This window comes from Pan paniscus, chromosome 5 (assembly GCF_029289425.2).
Source record: "Pan paniscus chromosome 5, NHGRI_mPanPan1-v2.0_pri, whole genome shotgun sequence".
NCBI classification, from domain to species: Eukaryota; Metazoa; Chordata; class Mammalia; order Primates; family Hominidae; genus Pan; species Pan paniscus.
Window position 1 is genome coordinate 119,219,607 of NC_073254.2, and position 22,521 is coordinate 119,242,127.

The 22,521-nt window shown below is 38.1% G+C and overlaps 1 protein-coding gene across 1 annotated transcript; it reads left to right on the forward strand.

Moving 5' to 3' along the window:
• Positions 1 to 1,214: 1,214 nt before the first annotated feature.
• Positions 1,215 to 3,499, forward strand: LOC100991105 (dehydrogenase/reductase SDR family member 6-like). The gene has a single exon (XM_034963364.3). The coding sequence runs from the start codon at positions 1,593 to 1,595 to the stop codon at positions 2,328 to 2,330; it is 738 nt and encodes a 245-aa protein (XP_034819255.1). The 5' UTR covers positions 1,215 to 1,592; the 3' UTR covers positions 2,331 to 3,499.
• Positions 3,500 to 22,521: the final 19,022 nt, after the last annotated feature.

The window sequence follows — 22,521 nt, forward strand, 5'->3', positions numbered from 1 at the left end:
ACTGGTAAAAGGAAAAAAATATATATCACGGCTCATATTTAGCATAACAACCTAATCATCAGGTAAATTCCACTGAACAAGAATTAGAGAAACCTGAAGACAATCTTCCCTTTTAGAAGGCTGAACTTAGAAACCTCGTATAATTCAACTCCACTGAAAGTACTTCTCCACTACCCTGGAAAAGCAACTCCATGGTTTATCTCTAGATTATTGGGTAGTAATTGTTTTTTGTCAACTTTTGATTAAAGTAAAAATACACCATTGTGCACAAAGGGATGTGTACATCTCATGAATTTTTACAAACTGAACACTCTTGCATAACTAGCACCAGGTCAAGATTTAGGGTGCTACCAGTACCCCAGAAGCCTCCCTCATGGCTCCTCCCAGTCATTAACTCAACCAAATGCAACTACAAGTCTGACTTCTACCTCAATAGATGAGCTTCGCCTGGTTTTGAACTTTATATAAATGGAATTATACCAAATGCACTCTTTTATATCTGACTTCTTTTGCTCACATATTATGTCCATGAGATGAATCTACATTGTGGTGGGTAGCATTAATGCATTCTTTTTTGTTGCCATTGTTTGTTCCATTATATGAATGTACCACAATTTATTCATTCATTCTACCTTTGATGGACATCAGAATTGTTTCCAGTTTTGGCAATGGTGAATAATGCTGCTACAAACATTCTAGTATATGCCTTTTGGTACACACACCTGTGAATGTCTGTTGGGTTTATACCTAAGAGGGGAATTGCTGCATCATCAGGTATGCATATATTAAGCTTTAAAAGATACTGTCAAAGTTTTCCAAAGTAATTTTACCAATTTACACTCAATGAAAATTTCAATTCTGCACATCCTCTACAACATTTAGTATTGTCAATTTGTAAAATTTTAAGCATTCTCATAGGTGGTTAGCTGGAGCTCCTTGTGGTATTAATCTGCATTTCCCTAATGGCTGTTGATGTTGAGCAACTTTTTATATTATATGCCTGTTGGCTATGGAGGTACTCCCTTTTAAAATGTGCCAGTTTGAGTCTCTTGTCCACTTTTAACTGATTTTTTCTTATTTGTAGGAAATTTTTAAATAAATTCTGGATGCTAGTCCTTTGTCTGATATTTATAATGTAAATATTTTCTTCTGTCTAATGTAAATATCTTCCTCTGTTGCTTGCCATTTTATTCTCCTTAAAGTAAGAAAAGATTCTTGGCCAGGCACAGTGGCTCACACCTGTAATCCCAGCAATTTGGGAGGCCAAGGCAGGTGGATCACCTGAGGTCAGGAGTTCGCAACCATCCTAGCCAACAAGGTGAAACCCTGTCTCTACTAAAACTACAAAAATTAGCCAGGTGTGGTGGCAGGCACCTGTAATTTGTACTTGGGAGGCTGAGGCAGGAGAATCACCTGAACCGGGGAGGAGGAGGTTGCAGTGAGCCAAGACCGTGCCATTGCACTCCATCCTGGCCCACAGGAGTGAAACTCTGTTTCAAAAAAAAAAAAAAAAAAAAAGAGTTTGTTGCTCCCACCGAGTTCTGGAGAACGCCAGCAGCTCGCTGCTTAAAATTAAACCACAGGGTTCCATTATGGGTCGACTTGATGGGAAAGTCATCATCCTGATGGCCGCTGCTCAGGGGATTGGCGAAGCAGCTGCCTTAGCTTTTGTAAGAGAAGGTGCCAAAGTCATAGCCACAGACATTAATGTGTCCAAACTTCAGGAACTGGAAAAGTACCCGGGTATTCAAACTCGTGTCCTTGATGTCACAAAGAAGAAACAAATTGATCAGTTCGCCAATGAAGTTGAGAGACTTGATGTTCTCTTTAATGTTGCTGGTTTTGTCCATCATGGAACTGTCCTGGATTGTGAGGAGAAAGACTGGGACTTCTCGATGAATCTCAATGTGCACAGCACGTACCTGATGATCAAGGCATTCCTTCCTAAAATGCTTGCTCAAAAATCTGGCAATATTATCACCATGTCTTCTGTGGTTTCCAGCATCAAAGGAGTTGTGAACAGATGTGTGTACAGCACAACCAAGGCAGCCGTGATTGGCCTCACAAAATCTGTGGCTGCAGATTTCATCCAGCAGGGCATCAGGTGCAACTGTGTGTGCCCAGGAACGGTTGATACGCCATCTCTACAAGAAAGAATACAAGCCAGAGGAAATCCTGAAGAGGCATGGAATGATTTCCTGAAGAGACAAAAGATGGGAAGATTTGCAACTGCAGAAGAAATAGCCATGCTCTGCGTGTATGTGGCTTCTGATGAATCTGCTTATGTAACTGGTAACCCTGTCATCATTGATGGAGGATGGAGCTTGTGATTTTAGGATCTGCATGGTGGGAAGGAAGGCAGGCTCTTCCTATCCACAGTGAACCTGGCTATGAAGAAAACTCACCAATCATCTCCTTCCTGTTAATCACATGTTAATGAAACTAAGCCCTTTTTAACAATGTCACTGTTTGCAAGAGTCTGATTCTTTAAGTATATTAATCTCTTTGTAATCTCTTCTGAAATCATTGTAAAGAAATAAAAATATTGAACTCACAGCAAGAGAATAGTTTTTAAAATAAATCTCGATTTGTAAGCATCTGTGTTAGTCACTTTGGGCTGCTATAACAAATTACCATAGATGGAGTGTCATAGACAACAAACATTTATTTTTCAGTCTGGAGGCTAGGAAGTGCAAGATCAAGGTGCCAGCAGATATGGTATCTGGTTAGGGCCCACTTCCTAGTTTGCAGATGGTCCTCTTCTTGCTATATCCTCACATAGCAAGAGCAGAGAAAAAAAGCAAGCTCTTATGTGTCTTTTTATAAGGACACTAATCCTGTTCATGGAGGCACTACCCTTATGACCTGATTACCTCCCAAAGGCCCCGCCTCCTAATGTATCATATTGGGGGTTAGGATGTCAACACATGACTTTGGGGTGATACAAATAGCCCATTGCAGCATATATAATTAAAATGTAAATATGAAGAAAAAAGGAAGTTTTTGTTTTTTTTGTGGGGGGTGGGGTTAAGGAAGAAGATAGTAATTTCAGGACTAGGCATTGTAGATCATGCCTATAATTCCTGCACTTTGGGAGGCCAAGGCAAGAGGATCACTTGCTGCCAGGAGTTCAGGACCAGCCTAGTTAACAGAGAGAGGCTAAGGTAGGAGGATTACTTGAGCCCAAGAGTTTGAGGCTGCAGTGAGCTGTAATCATGCCACTGCACTCCAGGGTGACAGAGCAAGACCCTGTACCTAAATAATAATAATAATAATTTCCACTTTATTTTTCAATATTCAAATATTTTTATATAATTCTGCATTGTTCTGTATGTAGATCCTAATTTTAAAATTTTACACCATCATAAATGAACAAAGGTAGGAAGCAGTTTGGCTTCAATAGCTTACAGTAAAAGAAGTAAAGGAGTTCAGCCTCAAAACGACATTGTTGATCTGTCATGTTATGAAAAATAATCCAGTGTTTATACTTAACGGATGCCATCCCTTATTAATTATTTACTATTTTCTTAGTCTAAGTAAACACTTTATTAAAATAAGCAATGATACTTGACATGGGCCTAAGAAATATATAGTTAGCTAACTGACAACATTGTCAGTTAGAGGGATTTCTTTTTTAAATTAAGTACAGATTTCTTCACCAAACTCCAGGATAACAGAAAAGAGGACATAAAATTTGGACATAGTCTCTGGATAAATAAATGTAAATTTAAATATAAATCATATAACAGGAAACGAAATTAAAGAAAATAAATTTTTCAAGAAAAGTAAATTTATGGATGATAATTCTGTAACATTGTCAGGGCCAAGTTTTTTCTTTTTATTTTAATTTAAGGGTTTTATGTTTGTTTTTCACTTGTTGCAACCTCACATGACCAAATGATATGATGCACACTGAGATACTCAATAAATGTGCAGTTATTCTTAGCCTTTTTCCCTAGAACTTTAATATTAACAATGAAAATTTTGAAATGCACAATGAAAAGATAACACTTTGTGTATGGGGAAGAATATCATGCAGTTGATGACGGCACATTAAAATTCACACAAAAGGACATTTTGACTAGCATTCCGAAAGAGTCCATTGATTATAAGATTATCTATCAGGTTTTGGACCAGGCATTACACTACTGAATTATGGCTAACTTTGGTTTGTGATCTAGACCAAGTCACCCAATCTATCTTGGATTTTAGTTTTCTGGTTTATGAAATTAAGGAGTTAAGCTAAATGACTTGGGTTTCTTTTCATGTATCATAATCAAAATGCTGTAACTTCTCTAGTGAATTCATAGAACACTGACTCTTATAACTATGTCATGAAATACTTTATGCTGTGAGCAGGTATACGTGTATGATATATGTATAGCTATGAACAAATAAATTTTAAATAAATGCACAATGAATTCTAAAACAAAAAAAGAGAGAAAAGAAAATATTCTCAATTTGAATAAAGTCAGTGCACTAGCCTTTCAGTTTATGGTTTGTTCTTCTTGCATCTTTTTAAAGAAATCTTTGCATGTTCCAAGGTTTTAAGTACATTCTCTAATACATTAAATATATTGTTATATTCTGGAAAATTTATTTCACATTAAGATCCATGATCTAAGAATTTATTTTTGTTTATGGTCTGGGATAGGTAGCAAAGTTTGTTTTGTTTTGTTTTTTCCCAAATTTCAACCAGTTGATTCATCACCATTTACTGAAGGAAGAAAAATAGCCTTTGGCACTGTACTACTGTGGCACCTTTGTCATAAATAAGGTGGCCAGGGATATATGCAGGTCTGTTTCAGGACTTTTTCTTCTGTTCCTTTAGCCAATGTGTTGATCCTTGGACCAAGGAAGTAGTGTTAATTACTGTGGCTTTATAAGAAGTTTTGGAATCTGGAAGTCTATACTCTTTAAGTTTGTCTTCACTCTTCTTCAGGATTGTCTTTACTATTCTTGATGGTTTGCATGTATACATAAATTTCAGAATCAGTTTGTCAATTTCCACCAAAAAAAAAATGCTAGAGTTTTTCTTAAGATGGCATTGAATCTATACTTCAATTTGATGAGAATACCCATCTTTTCAATTGTTAACCAAAAATAAAATTCTAAGCTGCCCAAATATCTGAACAGACTCCTCCTCTTGGCCAAGGGCATTCCAAAGTTAACCTGAAAAATTAGTTTTGGCCATGAGAGGAAGTGGGGAGTCAGATATGACTCACAGCTGACCAGCATTAACATGAACACAGAAACTTTAAAACTGATAAGAGTCTTAATAGACTCTTTAAGTCTGATAAGAAACATTTATGGCTGGGCACAGTGGCTCATGCCTGTAATCCCAACACTTTGAGAGGCCAAGGAGGGGGGATCACGAATTCAGGAGATCAAGACCATCCTGGCTAACATGGTGAAACCCCATCTCTAGTAAAAATACAAAAAAAAAAAAAAAATTAGCTGGGTGTGGTGGCGGGCACCTGTAGTCCCAGCTACTCGAGAGGCTGAGGCAGGAGAATGGCGTGAACCCAGGAGACAGAGCTTGCAGTGAGCCAAGATTGTGCCACTGCACTCCAGCCTAGGCAACAGAGTGAGACTCCGTCTCAAAAAAAACAAAACAAAAACATACAAACAAAAAGGAACATTTATAATCTATTCTCTCTGAAGCCTGCTACCTGGAGGCTTCATCAGCATGATAAAACCTTGGTCTCCACAACTCCTTATCTTATCCCAGACATTCTTTTCTGTTGATTCTAAATCTTTAGACAATAACTTAACTCTTTTAACCAACTGCCAATCAGAAAATATTTTAATCTATCTATGACCTGTAAGCACCTCCCCCATTTTCAGTTGTCCCAACTTTCCAGACCAAACCAATGTATATCTTACATGCATTGATTGATATGTTATGTCTCCCTAAAATGTATAAACCAAGTTATAGCCCAACCACCTTAGGCACATGTTATCAGGATCTCCTGGAAGCTGTGTCATGGGCCATTGGTCACTCATATTTGGTTCAAAATAAAGCTCTTCAAATATTTTACAGAGTTTACTTCTTTTCATTGACATGATATTGAGCCTTCTAATCCATTAACATGTTACAGCTTCCTACTTAATTTCTTTCTACTTTAATTTCTTTCAGCAATATTTTATAGTTTTCTGTGTAGAAGCTTTGCATATCTTTTATTTTCCCTATTTAATATTTTTTGATGCTAGTAAAATTTTAAAAATCATTTCCTAATTTGATGTGGCTGATATATGCAGATACAATTGATTTTTATATATTGACTTTGTTGTATACAGTGGCCATGCTAAATTAACTATTATTAATTCTAATAGTCAATTTTTGTAGATTCTTTTGGAATTTCCAAGTATACAGTCCTATCATCCACAAACCAAAACAGTTTTATTTCTTGCTACATATTACATATGTCTTTTGTTTCATTTTCTTGTCTTATTGCACTGACTAGGAATTCCAATACAATGATTCATAAAAATGGCAATAGCAGACATCCTTGCTTCATTTATGACACCAGGGGCAAGGTTTTTAGTGTTTAATCATTAAAAGTGACATTTGTGGTTAGCTTTTAAAAATACTTTTTATTATTAAGAAAGTTACTTTCTATTTCTACTTTGCAAAGGATTTTTTCATGAATTGGTGTTAAATTTTATCAAATGCTGTTTCTTAATTTTTTGAGATGATCATATTTATTTTCTCCTCCATCCTGTTAAAATTTATACAGAATTCCACTATGTTCAGAGAACATACTCCATATGATTTTGACTTTTTGAAATTTGTTGAGACACATTTTATGACCCAGCTTACAGTGTATTGTGGCAAATGTTTCTCATGTACTTGAAAAGAAAGTATATGTCTACAGTTGTTCAGTACGGTGTTCTATATAGAACTGGAAAATTGGAAATTAAGCAATTCACTACCGATTAACCTATGCAATAAAAAAAATCATGAAACTTAAGTAAAGCAGTGCTTAGAGAAAAATTTATAACCTTAATGCTTACGCTGGAAGAGGAATAACGTTTCAATTTAGGATTGTTTTATTTTTATTTTCCTTTTGAAATGACCCTTTTAATATAGTGAAATGCCTTTTCTTATATATAACAGTGCTTCTCAACTGAGGACATTAGCAAGGTCTAAAGACAATTCTTGGTTGTCACAATTCAGGGTGGGGAATGTTGCTGACATCTAGTGAGTAAAGGTCAGGGATGCTTATAAGCATCCTGCAATGCACAGGATGGTCCCTCACAACAAAGAATTATCCCGTTCAAAATACCAATAGTGCTGAGTTGAAAAACCCTTTTATGTAATAATACTTTTTGCCCTAAAATCTACATTGATAGTAATATCAGGTTAGTAGAACCTGATGTATCTTTTATCCTTTGACCGTCAACTTTTTGTGTGTTCTTATACTTTTTGTGTGTTCTTATACTCTTTTAAGTATAATATAGCTGGATTTTTATTTTTATACATTCTGATAATATTTTATTTAACTTGAAGAATTTAGTCCATTTATATTTAATATAAAGATGGATATATTTGGGTTCAAATCTGCTACCCTACAATTTATTTTCTTTTTGTAAACATATATTTTCCCCATTTTTTCTCTTATCTTGTCTTTCTTGTGATAATTGAAATATTTCTAAAAATTGTTTCATTCCCTCCCCCACTGGCTTGTTACATAGGGATTATTTGCTATTTTTTTAGTGGTTGCCTTAGAAATTACAACATGCATTTTTAACTTATTATCGTTTACTGCACATTAATACTTCTACCACTTCTCAGAAAACACAAGGGTCTTTGACACTTTAATTTACACAGTCCCTCTCCCTTGTATGATATTGTTGTCTTATATTTATATTCTAGAAACATTTTAAACCTTACATTATAATTGTTGCTTTAAACAGGTAGTATATTGATTTATATTTTTTACATACTTACTCATTCTCCTCATTCCTTCCTGAAGTTTCACATTTCCATTTGGGAATATTTTCCTTCCACCTGAAGAAATCCCTTTACAGTTTTGGGTTTTTTATTTTTTTCTGCAAGAGATGAGTTCCCTAAGCTTTTGTTTATTTCAAAATGTCATTTTTGTTTTATCTTCATTTTGAAAATATTTTCCTCAGTATAAAATGCTAGGTAGACTGTTTTCTTTCCACACTTTACAGATGCCATTCCATCATTACCTAGCTTTCATGAATTCTCTTAAAAGTCAGTTGTAAATCATATTGCTGCTGCTGTGAACATGTTTTTTTTTTCTGGCAACTTTTAAGATGTTTTTGTCTTTTTCATCAATTTTATTATTGTGTGCATACGTGTAGTTTTCTTTGCATTTATGCTACTTAATGATACATAATCTCCTGCCTCTATGGTTTGATATCTCATGGATTTGTGAAACTTCTCAGCCAATTTATCTTCAAATATTACTTATTTGACACATTATACTGTTACATGGACCCATTTTCTCTCTTTTCTCTTTCTGGAACTCCAATTACATATATATAGGCCACTCACAATTTTCCATCTGTATCATATATTTCATACTTTTCATTCTTTTTTTCCCTTTGTGCATTAATCTGGATAGTTTTTGCTGGCCTATCTTCCAATTAAACAAACCTTTTACTGAGTTCTAATCTGTTATTAAACCATCTATTGAATTATTAAACTTAGTAACAGGAATTTGAATTAGAGAATTTCTATTTGATTCATTTTTATTGGTTCTTGCTTTCTGTGAAATTTTTTATTTTCTTCTCTATTTTGTTGAGCACATTAATCATACTTATTTGAACACATGCCTGTGTCTGACAACCCCAAATCTGAATCACTTGTAGGTCTTTTCTTCCCCCTTGGGATTTTGTTTTGTTTGTTGTTTTGGGGGTTTGTTTTGTTTGGAGTTTTAGGGGTGTGGCAGTTTGTTTTGGTTTTAGTCTTTTGGTCCTGTTTCCTATCATGCCAGCCAATTTTTTCTATGTTAATGTATAAGCAACCCTCTCTGTGTATAAGTCCACAGAGAAGATTTAATTCTTTTTTCTTGAAGACAGATGGAGAACTATTAGATCATCTCGATCCAGGCAAGGTAAGTCCACTTCTGGTTTTCCCTTGTTCCTAGTTCTTGACCCTTTGGGAATCTCAACTGAAAGCCTAGAGTATTTACCAGAGTCCCTCCTCCTGAATTCCAATTGAGCCTTCTCAGCACAGTGACTCTACCCTCTCTGCTTAGCTTTTTACCCTCTTGCAGCTACTTTCTGCTTAGTCAGTCAGCATCTCATCCCACATATGTACTTCTTAAAATGTGACAAATGACTCTAGGGGAAATTGCAGGTAGAATACGGGGCTCAATATTTTATAGTAAACTTTCCTCTAGTATCCTGCTCTTCAAGTCCTGACTGCCTCAGGAAACTTGAACCCTAATATTTGGCTCCTAGCCCAATGAGTATCCTTCTACGACCCTTCTGTTCAGATTCTGCACCCTGCCCCACAACTTGTAAACGTCCCAAAAGGAAAAATTGATAGGGAATGTAGGCCTCACTTTAATGCATTCTCCCTCTCTTGGGATCTTGACCTGTCAAGTCTTGACTGCCTTGATTTCCCTTTGCTGCCTTTAAAAATGTCTGTTTTCTAAATGTTCTTAGCAGGAGAGTTAGTCTGATACTAGCTACTCAATCTTAATCAAAAGCATGAGTGGTAATTACTTTTTAATAGGCTACAAGCAATACAAAGTTAAGAACTAATTGGATTTATTAAATTATTTGGTTAATTAAACTAATAACTACCTTGAATTTCCACAGCACTGCTCTTCCAATGATTTCGAAGTATTTTAGCACATTAACAAAGGACCATTACTAGTTTCCTCCAGCTCTAATTTATAAATTTTAAATTGATGTAACGGAAGAAAATAACTTAAGTTCATAGGCATGAGGTATCCAGAAAAATTAGATAAAAAGAGGTACTAAATATGCTGATTGCCAAAATCATCAGAATGATTTGAAATCCCAAGAAATAGACTCCCCCTAAGTACACTATGATTCATATTAAGCTTGTAGTTGCCCATATCCTCTAGTGTTCTTGAGGGATATGGAAAGTATGTAGCATGTGCTTAGTGCTGGTTTGGTTACATCATCAAACAGAGTAAGCAGACTGGTATCAAGGCCTCTCAGAAAGTTTTTAGAAACATAATTATAGTAAAATAATTGTCTGTAAGACTTATGAGACAACAAATACTGTCATTTAAGATATAATTTGGTTTCTTATGTAAGTGAAATCGTAACAGTATTACAAACCATATTCTGTTTATCCTTTTAGGTTTACTGTAGCAGTAGCCTTTGAAGTCACATTTTATTCTATGGAGATTTTTCTATGCCTTCTCTCCAGAATTGGCATGAAACATGGATTCTTTACAAATTTCTTACAAATTCATTCCAGAGAGGCATGTTCAGCTTATAAAAGAAATTTAAAGATTTTTCTCTAAACTGAATGGGGAGAAAACTTACTAAATATGCAAGGAGGAACCTGTAGATTTTAACTCTAAATCACAGCAAATAGTTACAAATGAAACACAGAGCACCCAATAGACACCCAAAAAATATTTGATGATATTGATCTCCTGCATCCTACAATGAGCTTTTAGCGGGACTTTGATAGTAATTGGGTACCTCATCTTAATACCTTGACACAAAGAAATTTGGAATAATCCATCATTGTGTTTCTCTAGGATTCCAAATAACAAGCACTGCAAATGGGGTGAGAACAGGTTGAATTCACAAGGTCCCTTGCAACACTGTACATGAGAATTAATAATAAATGGAGGCTAGCATTTTTATTGATAATTTCTGTCCAGAACTGAAGGTATCTCATAGACACTGGCTGTACTTCCTACCATTTCTTGAAGGACTAAAAAAAACATGGTTACACTCATTTTACAAATCAGCAAACAGAAGTCAAATAATTTAACAAAGTTCACAAAACATGCCCACCTTGGCCAGGAAATGTGCCTGGGTGTCTCCACCACTGATTCAATGAGTTACTGATTAGTATTACCTTTCTGCATACTGTTATTCCCTACACTGTTAGCTTCATAGAACAAATCCTAACTGCTGAACTACTTTGAATATAGTTGTCTAACATCATTGTACTGTTCTTAGATTTGCACCTTGACCACATCTAGTAAAAGTCTTCTATTGCACAGCTTACTTGTTGTATCCCATTCAGGAATAAGCAATAAACCAAAAATATGTAAGTGAGGAATAGGGGGAGAATTGCAGGCTTATTTCACTCTTGCATTTACACATACACAAAAAAGTTCCCACTTTGTTGGGTGTTTCTAGTAGGTTATCATCTGCATGATGAAGGCTCAAGGCAGCAGGAATGATAGGGCACTTAGCACAACAATCAGATTAGAAAAGAACAATTTAGACCCTAAACAACTGACCACTTCATGAAGCTTAAAGAATCCAAAGGAAAAAATTTAGAAATTATCTGAGTATCATTTGAGTTATGTAGTGAATAAATCAAATACTTATAATTTCTTCACTTCCTTATTATATTTGCCCACATTCCACAGTGAGAGAGGATCCACGGAAGATGCTGTAAACAAATTCCTACTCTTTTCATCTGTTTCTAAATGCAGTTATGCCTTTGGTTAACAGTATGCAATATGCTGAACTTCCTTCAAAACCTTGAAATCATCTCAACAGCCTCAGGGTAAAAGGGAAATTGTGTCAGCAGCAACCAAACGGCCAGAAGGTACAGCTTAAATGTTTCCCAACATCCAGGCAACACCTGGCAAATGTCTAGTGGTTGGAAGAGCTAAGTGTGCCCACTAGGAACAGATGTGAAAAATGGATAAGGTGAACATACATCCTCTATTGGAATGTTGCTAGCTTTATTTTGTTTGCTTATATAAATGGACTGCTACTTCTTTATATTTCTACAGCCCTTTCCTATGTGATGGTCGGCAGAACCCATGGCACAAACCACCCTTCAAGGCATGGTTGGGTGACAGACAGAGGGTGCAGCAGGGGAAGCAGGAAGACCAGCTCATGTAGGTGCGGCCGGTCAGATCATCACCTGGAGAGCTTCTGACCTCCTCCTGTGAACTCTCACCAATTCCACTTCAGGTACCTCTTGCTCTTCTTGTGTTCAGCTTGCTCATTCCCTCCAAAGAGGACATTGCTCTAGATTATACTCCTCACCTCCCTCTACCATCTCTCAGGTTGCATTCAGTATCAGAAAATCCAAGAAATATATTCACAGATGTTCCCTTGTTTATTTGTTGACTCTGTGTAATTTGTTTGCCCTAATTTGTTTTTGTCTACCTGGGGACTTCCCTTTTTAATTTCCCTTTCTCTGTTTACCCCTCTTTGTGGAGCAGCGGTCTGTTAAGCTGTGAGAGGCACATGCCAAATTAAAAAAAAAAAAAACAGCACTGCAGATTGTTTTAAGCATGGGCTGCCCCTTTGGGCCTGAAGGCCTTGCTTGAAGCCTGCACCTGCTCCTCCTCCTGAGACGCAGGGCTCCTGATCTTTATCCCTTGCCTTTAAGCTGCCTGATTCCTATTATCCAAAGTCAAACAGCGTTCTCTACATTCACGCCTCCAGCACTTGGCATGAAATTAATAAGCCTGGCTGATATATTTCCCTGGAAGCCTGCCACTCTTTAACAGTGGTGTTAGATTAAAAATTTTGGCATGGTTAATGAACAGGGAAAAGCTGAAGCCAAAAGTTTCATGCAGCAATGCAAAGATTTGGGGGTTATGAAAAGAATACCAACTTTTCTCATATTTTCTGAATGCCATCCTAATTACAGGGTTAGATAACAAACACAACTAGACAGTCAGCATTAGAAGAAAAGGTGTATTCTCAGGCTTTACTCATATTTAGATTTTATCGTCTGTCCTTTCAATCACATGGCCTTCTGTTAGACTGGGTTATCTAAAATTGTAATAATAGTTATTTGTGCTCTAAACAGATTTCCCTCATCCCAGGTCACTATTTTTCTCATTAAAGGAGCACTATGAATGGGTTTTGGACTGAAAACTGATCTTCCTGAAGTGAAAGTCATTCCAGTGAGAGATTATTATGCACTTATTAAAGACCAGTGTCTCACAGTTGGAGTTCCAGTACTCATTGTTTAAGTCTAAAGCAACACTCCCCAAATCCTGAAGACACCACCTCTCCCCACCACAGGAGATGTACTTGATACCTAGGCCATGCTTTTGCTCCCCCACCTCTTAACCCAGCACCAAGCTATAGAGAATTAGACTCACCCAGAAGATGTAAAATCCACTGGGTCCTCATGACCCATCCCATTGGTAAGGGTTTCGCAAAAGGTTTGACAAGGGTTTGGCAAAACCTAGGCAAAGTCCCATATCCCATGCAGAGCCCTCCCAGTGCAGAAGGGGTGCACAAGCATGGTAACATGTGTACTCTGTTCTTAGTTACCCAACTCTACCACTTAGATATTAATGCCACATAACAAGAAGCCTGGGAATATGAAAGGAACACAATGTGAAGGAGGCAGGAAAGGAAGGAGGAGCAAAAGGAAAGTTATGTTTGTTTGGTGGAAGCACAAATATGTTCTACAACTCTGTCCTGTCCCCTGAGGAATAGCCAGGAGTTACAGTGACCGACAGGTGCATGCCATCCCTCTTCAGGGACTCTTGGCTCTGAGTCCCAATACATGGCAAAGGTGGAATTGCCAGAGCTGTAGAATTGCCCAATTCTTTGTCCAATTAGGAAAACCTAGGCAATGAGCTCAGAAAGAGACACTCAGCTGATCAAACATAAGATTTGTTTTTCATATGCTCTAAAGCATCAAGTTAAATCAAACTTAAGCTATCAATGATCTACAGACAATATAAAGCCGAGACTACCTTTACTTTTTGCTTTAGTTCCCTTACTCAACAGAATAGTCATAAGAAAAGGCATCATCAAAATCACCACCATCACTCAAAAGTTCATTTCAACCGAAAAACAGTTACCCAGAAGTAAATGCATGAGAATCACGTCACCTCCACTTGTATTGGCCAATGTGACAGCCATTCTTGAACAGATACTCTATCTAATCAATGACTTAAAGGAAAAGTTAAAATGGTAAATAACCCTCCCTGGGCTGAAAATAGGAAGTATGACTAACATTCTTCTCTTAAGTTACTAGGAGGAAAAAGGATTTTAAAGCACATGAGGGTTTCATCAGGAGACGGGAGTTGACCCTTGGTAGAGTCAAATCAATTTCACAGCAACCCATTACAACAGGTGTCTACTGTATTCATAATTGCAGGATACTTCAAAGCTTTTTCTCAATATAAAGAAAGCATAAAGAGATCAAAGCTCCTGGACCACACATTATGCAGTTGTCCCAACATGTTCCCTGCCTACAAGACAAATAAGTTAAATGTATTTGCAAATGTCAACTTCATCCCTTTTAATGCCTCTTAAATCAGGTCAGTGAGTCTATTTTGGAAACATAAGTAGGATGACTCACAGATACTTCCTTGGCTCATTACCCAAGCAACTCCATTTTAAGCACTCTGGAGTTGCCCTCCTGTGGTCCACATCCTTCGGACATTGTTACAATCTGACCCTTTGCTTTTATGGCCCCACCTCTTTGTTCGATATGCTGCTGTCTTACACTTGCATCATTATTGTGTCACCTGAAAAAAAGTAAACTCATTTCTAAAAATAATTTGGCTCTTCTGGCCCTAAGAGTAGATGTTGGTTTGCTCTTGTGGCTGCACTCAAAGTTCTGTCTCAAACCAAACTTGCCCAGAATACTAAATTCCTTTCAAGGGAAGACAACGCTTTGCAATAAATGATCTATCCCATTTTAAAGACTGATTCCAATGTTCCAAAGTGTCCATTTTTTCTTTTACCCAGAGTTCTCTAGGAAATGGTGTTAGAGGAACAAGTATTGGGTGTCAAAATCTGGCTTGATCTCTCCCCCAACAGGATTATCTCTCTTCCTTGGAAATAAGACCAGCCAGACTTTATTCAGCTCTCCACTTTCCCCAAGGTTCCCATTTCCTGAGCTGCTTTGAAAACCTCCAATGGCAATGGCTCTCAATCAGCCCATCACCCCGGCACGGCCACCCGTTATTTCCTGTAACACACCCTCCAACCAAACGCTGAACCACCACTGAATAGGCTCCATTATATGTTCTTATAGCACCTTAATAGGTGCTATGCCACATAACAAGAAGCCTGGGAATATGAAAGGAACTCAATGCGAAGGAGGCAGGAAAGGAAGGAGGAGCAAAACCTCCATCATCATGGAACTCAACACAACAAAAATTATAAAGTCATTTTCATAAAGTCTATCAACACTGTATCCCTGAGCCTAGCCTACTGTCTAGCACATATAGGTGCCCACCCCAAGTTAATAAATAAAAGAACAAATGAATGGACCAATGTCCTTGCTTTCAACCTTCTCACAGGTTTACATTTCCTAAGCAGAGGAAATGCATCCTCATGCCAGCTTACACAACGAAAACTTTAAGTTAATATGCATTGTATAAATAAGTGAATGACTATATGTTTATGGTCAGCCAATACTTTGAAGACAAAAACCTTGTTCATAATTCTTCAGGTTCTGAGAAGCACAACTCTCCTGGAGAAACTGCCTAAGATGAACAGGAACACAAGGAGAATTTTAGTGGACAGTAGGTTTTAATTATTTAAAGGGGGATAGAAAATGCTTCAGGCCTCAGAGTATCAAACATGCATCTTTCTCATCCCCTCACCAACCTAGTTGGGCCAGTTTAGAAGCATTCTGCAGCACCTTCTGAGACATCTCAGTCCTAGCAGTTATAAGCTTCTACTAAATAACGAGTATACATCATCCTAGAGACTAACCACAACCTTGAGCTTGATGGGGGTTCAGACAATGTCCTTACTGGGCTCCCAAGCTCAGGGCCAGACAACTTGGGCTTTATATTAGTTTCCTGTTGCTGCTGTAACAAATCAACCACAAACAGTTATTTAAGACAATGTGAATTTATTATCTTAAAGTTCTGAATTTCAGAGGTTTAAAATGGGTCTCACTAAGCTAAACTCAAGGTGTCGGCGGAAGTGCGTTCCTTCTGGAGGCTCTAGGGGAAAATCCATTACTTCGCCTTTTCCAGCTCCTAGAGGCCACCAACATCCCTGGGCTTATGATACAATTTCATCATCTTCAAAGTCAACAGTGTCAGGCCAACTCCTTCTCACACTCTGGTGCTCTCTCTATTCTGCCTCCTTCTACTTATAAGGACTCATGATTACACTGAACCCACCTACATAATTCAGTACAGGTTAAGCATCCCAAATCTAAAAATATGAAATCCAAAATGCTCCAAAACCTGAAACTTTTTGAGTCCCAACATGACACTCAAATGAAATGCTCATTGGAGCATTTTGAATTTCAAGTTTTCAGATTTAGGATGCTCAACCAGTAAGTATAAATTCAAATATTCTGAAATCTGAAACACTTCTGGTTCCAAGCATTTCAGATAAATGATACTCAACCTATATAATCTTCCCATTTCAAGGTCAGTTAATTATCAACCTTAATCCATCTACAACTCTAATTTATTTTGTCATATAACCTAACATATTCACAGATTCCAGAGATTAGGGCATGGACATACTTGTGGGCCATTATTCTGCCTAGCACAGGCATGCAGAGCAGGGGAAGCAAAGTCCCAGAGTCCTGGGAGGCACTAGCCCAGGATGGAAAGGAAGGGTCACAGGGTGGAGAACATTCCCTACAGAAGCTCTCAGTTAGGATATTAGCACTGCTGTCCATGCAGTGGAGTCTACAAGAATCCCTTGCCTCTAAGGTGGCTCCATCTCTCCTTTCAGGAAAGAGTATGAAGTGATGAATTTGTCTATACTAAGGGACTTCTCATGTCCTTCCCATAGCATAGGAGCTCCTGGAGAAAGGGTCAACACTTGACATACATAAAGAGATGACTTACCAATGGTAAAATTTCAGATTTTATTTGGAAAGTTACTTGGCTGACTTCTTAAAATACATTATGTGTTCATTCCTCAAACCACCTTTGCAATTAGGCTGACCTTATACCGAAACAGCAACAGTCAGATCGTAAGAAGATCACATGTGAGCGAGAATGAGAATGAGGCAGACCACAAAAGACCCAACACACACCCACACACACATACTCACACACACACACACACACACACACACACATATGCACAACATTCTTATATTGTTCTTAGACATCAAGAGGGCCTTTTTCACACACAGAAAGTTAAATAGGAAAACAGTAACTTTTCCATTACAATTTGCTGCTGCCACCCCCGTAGGGGTGCCAGTACGGGTCAGTTAATGTCCTGTGACAAGCCAGGGTGATATTCTTTATGGGGTAGTGTTTATCTTCACCATATGTTTTCTAGTATTGACTGAGAGTGTTAATTGGTGTTTCAGGAATCGGGAGGGGGCAGATCAAGGGCATCTACTAGAGGCCTCATCATCTAGTGTCCCCCAACCCTCAATTAGTAGGTTAACACATGTCTAAATGCTCATAATTTGTGCTGATCTACTGCTTAGCCAGCAAATGGGTCCCACTTGGAATATGCTATATGTCAGCCTTACAGTTTTTCTGTCTTCTAGTTTACTTAGGAAAAAAAAATAGAAGTTTTTTTTTAATATGATGTCTACAAATAAAAGTGAATGTGATCATACTGAGGTTCCTGAGTAGTTGAAGGTTTAAGGGGCACTAGATGTCCTGGCTTAGTGGCCTCCTCCTAGGAAGATCCCCCACCTTACCATCTTGTCCAAGTTCTCATTTTCCCATTCCTCATCCCGTATTCCCACCTGTCTTCCTGAGCATGGATGATAATCCCTTCCCAAGGTTGTCAAGGCATTTCTTCTCTTACAGATCCACACCAGTTTCACTTCTCTAGGAAGTTTCCAAACTATTTATTTGAATATTCAACCTCTGCTATGGTTTGAGTGTGTCCCCAGAATTCATGTGTTGGAAATTGGGTCCCCGATGTGGCAGTGTTGGGAGGTGGGGCCTCTAAGAGGTGATTAGGTCATTAAGACCTAATATCCCTTTCATTCTCACCCACTTCCCCTTCCACTTCCCTGCCATGTTATAAGGCAGCACAAGACCCTCACCAGAAGAAGACCAGATTCAGCCACCTGATCTTGGACCTCCCAGTTTCCAGAACTGTGAGCTAAATAAGCCTCTTTCCATTATAAACTTTCTAGTCTTCAAGTGTTATAATGACAGAAAACAGAGAGCCCGGCATAGTGACTCACACCTGTAATCCTAGCATTTTCGGAGGCCAAGGAGGGAGGATTGCTTGAGCCCAGGAGTTCGAAATCACCCTGGGCAACATGGCAAAACCCCATCTCTATTTAAAAAAATTAAATAAAAATTTAAAAAGAAAACAGACTAAGATAACCTCACTACAAATAAAGACTTTCAAGTTAAAACTACATGGAAAGATGAAATCTCAAATGGAAAAGATCCTATAACTGATGATGTTCAAAATAATAAGGCTGCTAACAACATGGATAAATAGGTGCTGCAGTTTGAAGTGTTTGCAACAACTTATCTGCAGGGCAATTTGGACACAATTATCAAGAGTCCTTTAAATGTTCATTTGCTTTGACTCAGTAATTCCCCCTTAGGAATTCTTATTAAGGAAATAAAGAGAAGTGTACTCAAAGACTTATGCACACTGTTTTTCATCACTTAAGTTGTTTGAAATTCAAAAAAAGAAATCTTGGAAAAATTTAATTCCAACAATAGAAGGGTAGTTAAATAAATGAGGCTGTCATTTAAAAATATGTTTTTGAAAAGAACGTAACAAAATAGGACAATGGTGAAAACACAATGTTAAATAAAAGAGCAGGATGCACTCCCATTTCAAATTTGTTTCATATATTGAATTATTAGTATTTTTTCTAATATTTCTTATTACTCCTACTCTTACTCATGTGGTATTAATTACCTCAGTGACCAAATGATGCAGCATAAAGTAGAAAACACAGGAGTCAGTGTTTGACTCCAAATGCCTCATCCCTGACATAGATAAAATAATTGGAAAGATGCACTGACAAGAAAAGCAATGCCTTCCCCACACATTCTACCCCAAGATGAGGTAAAGATCCTCTTGCATAGGATAAAGTAAGAACTGAAGGGGACATAGAGAAGCAAAAAGCATATATGCATTGTGTGTGTGTGTGTATGTGTGTGTGTTAGGGAGGGTGTGAAATATGATGATACACTGCAAAAACAGAACAAAGATATCCTAGGCCCTTCTTGGACAGAAACCAGGGAAAACAGCAAAGTAATGTAGAGTTCCTAATGCCCAGGAAAGAAATGGCCATGTGCTATGTGTAGGCTGATAAGTCCTTCAACAAACACACACACACACACACACACACACATGCACACACACACACACACATACACACACACACCTCCCAGCAAAGCAGGGCAGCAGCAAGACAAATTAGTGTGTCCAGGTGTGACACAGAGTGAACAGGCCCTTTGATGCCCTAACGAAATCTCCTGCAATCCAAGATGGCATCACACCTGAACAGCAATGCCCGCATGATAAGAACAAACAGTGCTGACATGATCATAAGAAGGAAATGGCTGAAAGACACAAGCCCTGACAACACCTGTGGTCAGGAATGAGGCAGTCAGGAACAAGGGAAGATTCAGCAGCAGCCTGCATGATATCTCAGTAGTAGTAACACTCAAGGGACCAGGGCTCACCCTCCCTCAGAGCTTTAACATTGCACCAGCCTTCTTCCTTCTTTCACCAAAGACCAGAAAAAGAGTCCCCTCCTGCTTTGCATCAGTCACTGACTCCACCAGAGTCAAGTTTTTAACTTTCGACCCATGTCCAATCATCTATCAAGTCCCTTATCTGGCCAAGTCTGTCTGCTCTCACTGCCCCACTCAGATGCAGCCCTCCTCCAACACAACTGGACTGCTGGGCACAGGTTAAGGCTCTCCTTCCATCTAGGCTCGTGGAACCTCATTGCTCCTCCTCCCATGCTGCAGGCAGAGTCATCCTCCTGAAATACTTATCTCATGGCCCTGCTCAGAAGCCCCCAGCAAGTCCTTAGCCTGGAGCCCAGGCTTCACCTGGCCCTGAGGTCACGTGATAACCAGAGCTGCCCAATGTGTTCACCTTAACTACCCATTCTCTGCAACAAAAACCCTATTTCCTCTTGCTTGGAACATCTTCCTAATCCAAACTAGCCACTCCCCAAATCCCAAGTCAGTCTCATTGTCTCCACAGTACTTCATCCTTTCAGAACCCACTGCTCTCTCCTTTCTTAGATTCCTATGGCACTTGCTATCTGAACTATTCCCTCAATCTCGTAAATATATGTGGCCTCGCATTTTTTTCATAACTGAAGCCCCTGTAGCTCAACTGTCCAACTAAGTCAAGCTCCCAATGATCAGGAACAGGTCTTATCCTTAAGTTGCCCAATGATGAGGGCACAGTAAACGCTCTTTAATGCATTCATTAAACGTCAACTCCTTCTCAGGTATTTTATTACCAGCTTCATGTAGGGCAGATGGGAAAGTGGGGCAGACTGCAGATAGGGACAATGGGCAGAATGTAGACCCAGGAATCGATTCCCAACAAAGGGGACAGTGCTCACTCCAGGGCATAAAGCTTGCACCACTTCAGTGAAGGAATTCAGCTAAACCCCATATTTAAGACTACATTGGTGAGAGAGATCTAAATGTTCTGACAGTACTAGTACCTCTAATGTGCACTTCACATCTGGGATGGAGAGAAAGGCAAAGTTTTAAAGAAAAGAATATGAGCTCTGGACTTCTTTACCGAAGGAGTTTAAGCACAATTTATCAAATGATGGTGCAAAGCAGAGATTACAGAACACATGTGTGTGTGTGTGTATGTGTGTGTACCTACACACATACTTATAGCCAAGAGAGCTAAGAGCTGACCCATCACAGTTTTTAAGAAATGTTTAATAGAGGCGTCTTCAAGCCCCGGGCCATGAACCAGTACCATTAGGAACTGGCCCGCACAACAGGAGGTGAGCAGCAAGTGAGCGAAGCTTCATCTGTATTTACAGCTGTTCCTCATTGCTCACATTACTGCCTGAGCTCTGCCTCCTATCAGATCAGCACCCGCCTGAGATTCCCATGGGGCGCAAACCCTATCGTGAACTGCACATGCAAAGAATCTAGGTTGTGCACTCCTTATGACAATCTAATGCCTGATGATCTGTCACTGTCTCCCATCACCCCAGATGGGACCGTCTAGTTTCAGGAAGACAAGCTCAGGGCTCCCACTGATTCTACATTATGGTGAGTTGTATAATTTTTTCATTATATATTACAATGTAATAATAGCAATAGAAATAAAGTGCACAATAAATATAATGTGCTTGAATCATCCCAAAACCATCATCTTACCCTGGTGGAAAAATTTTCTTCCATGAAACTGGTCCCTGGTACCAAAAAGGTTGGGGACTGCTGGTTTAATAAATATATGTTTAGACCAAGAAAGAAAAAGCACACCCACCATATCAGAAAAAAAATAGATAAGAAACAACAGGAAATTCACACACACATACACAAAAGTTCAATAAACATAGAAAAAAAATTCTGCCTCATTAGTAATCAATCAAAAGTCTTTTTTTCTTCCTAACTTTTTCCTTTGACCTATGAGTATTATAAATGAGAATTTCAACAAATTCAATTAAAGTTTGCTTTAGGTCTATTACATGTCAGATATTGGGTAACAATGGAAAACCATCAACAGGTTCAAGCAAGGGGGTGGGTGTGATATGATCACCTCTATCAATTTTATTCTATTTTATTATGCTATTCTAATTACCCACTAGAATGATGAGGACAGTGGCAGTGGAGGTGACAACACTTGTTTCAAGCTCAAATCATTCTCTTCTTTTTTCTAGCCTATCTTCTCATTCTCTAATTTAAATTCACTACAGTTACCAATATTACAAGTACTGCAGAAGGGATGTTTTTATGAAAGGCTAAAAAAATTTCACAAAAACTGTTTCTGGCTTTTACTTTTTATCAAAGTGTTAAATTCTAAAACTTGGGAGTCGTGTACAAATGTACTCATATTCAGAAGTGAAAATGAGCCATTTATTTTTGCTGCCTGAGTTAAGTGAACCAGAGAACAGTAGACTAATACTCCCCAGAAAAAAATTCAATTCACTTAAAAGAATCATTTTTTATTTAATCATATAGCATGATTGTAAATCACTTTGCCCATATCTAGTACTGCATGACCGATATATAATAATAATAATAATAACAATAATAATAATAGCATTGGTGGTCATCCAATTCATGGTAAGTTGCTATTTGGTACAGAAATGAAGATAAAGACATCTAGGGCAGGAGTCTGATCTCGGATCTCCAACTCCAAAGATGTTCTATTCTATCTACTTCAAATGTATTCTGTTTTACTTGGTTTTGCTTTCTTTCTCCTTTCTCAAGTAAAAAAAAAAAAAATGCTAGGTGTTATTTT

Coding starts and splice junctions, on each gene's coding strand:
- LOC100991105 (XM_034963364.3), top strand. CDS start 1,593: ATGGGTCGACTTGATGGGAAAGTCATCATCCTGATGGCCGCTGCTCAG.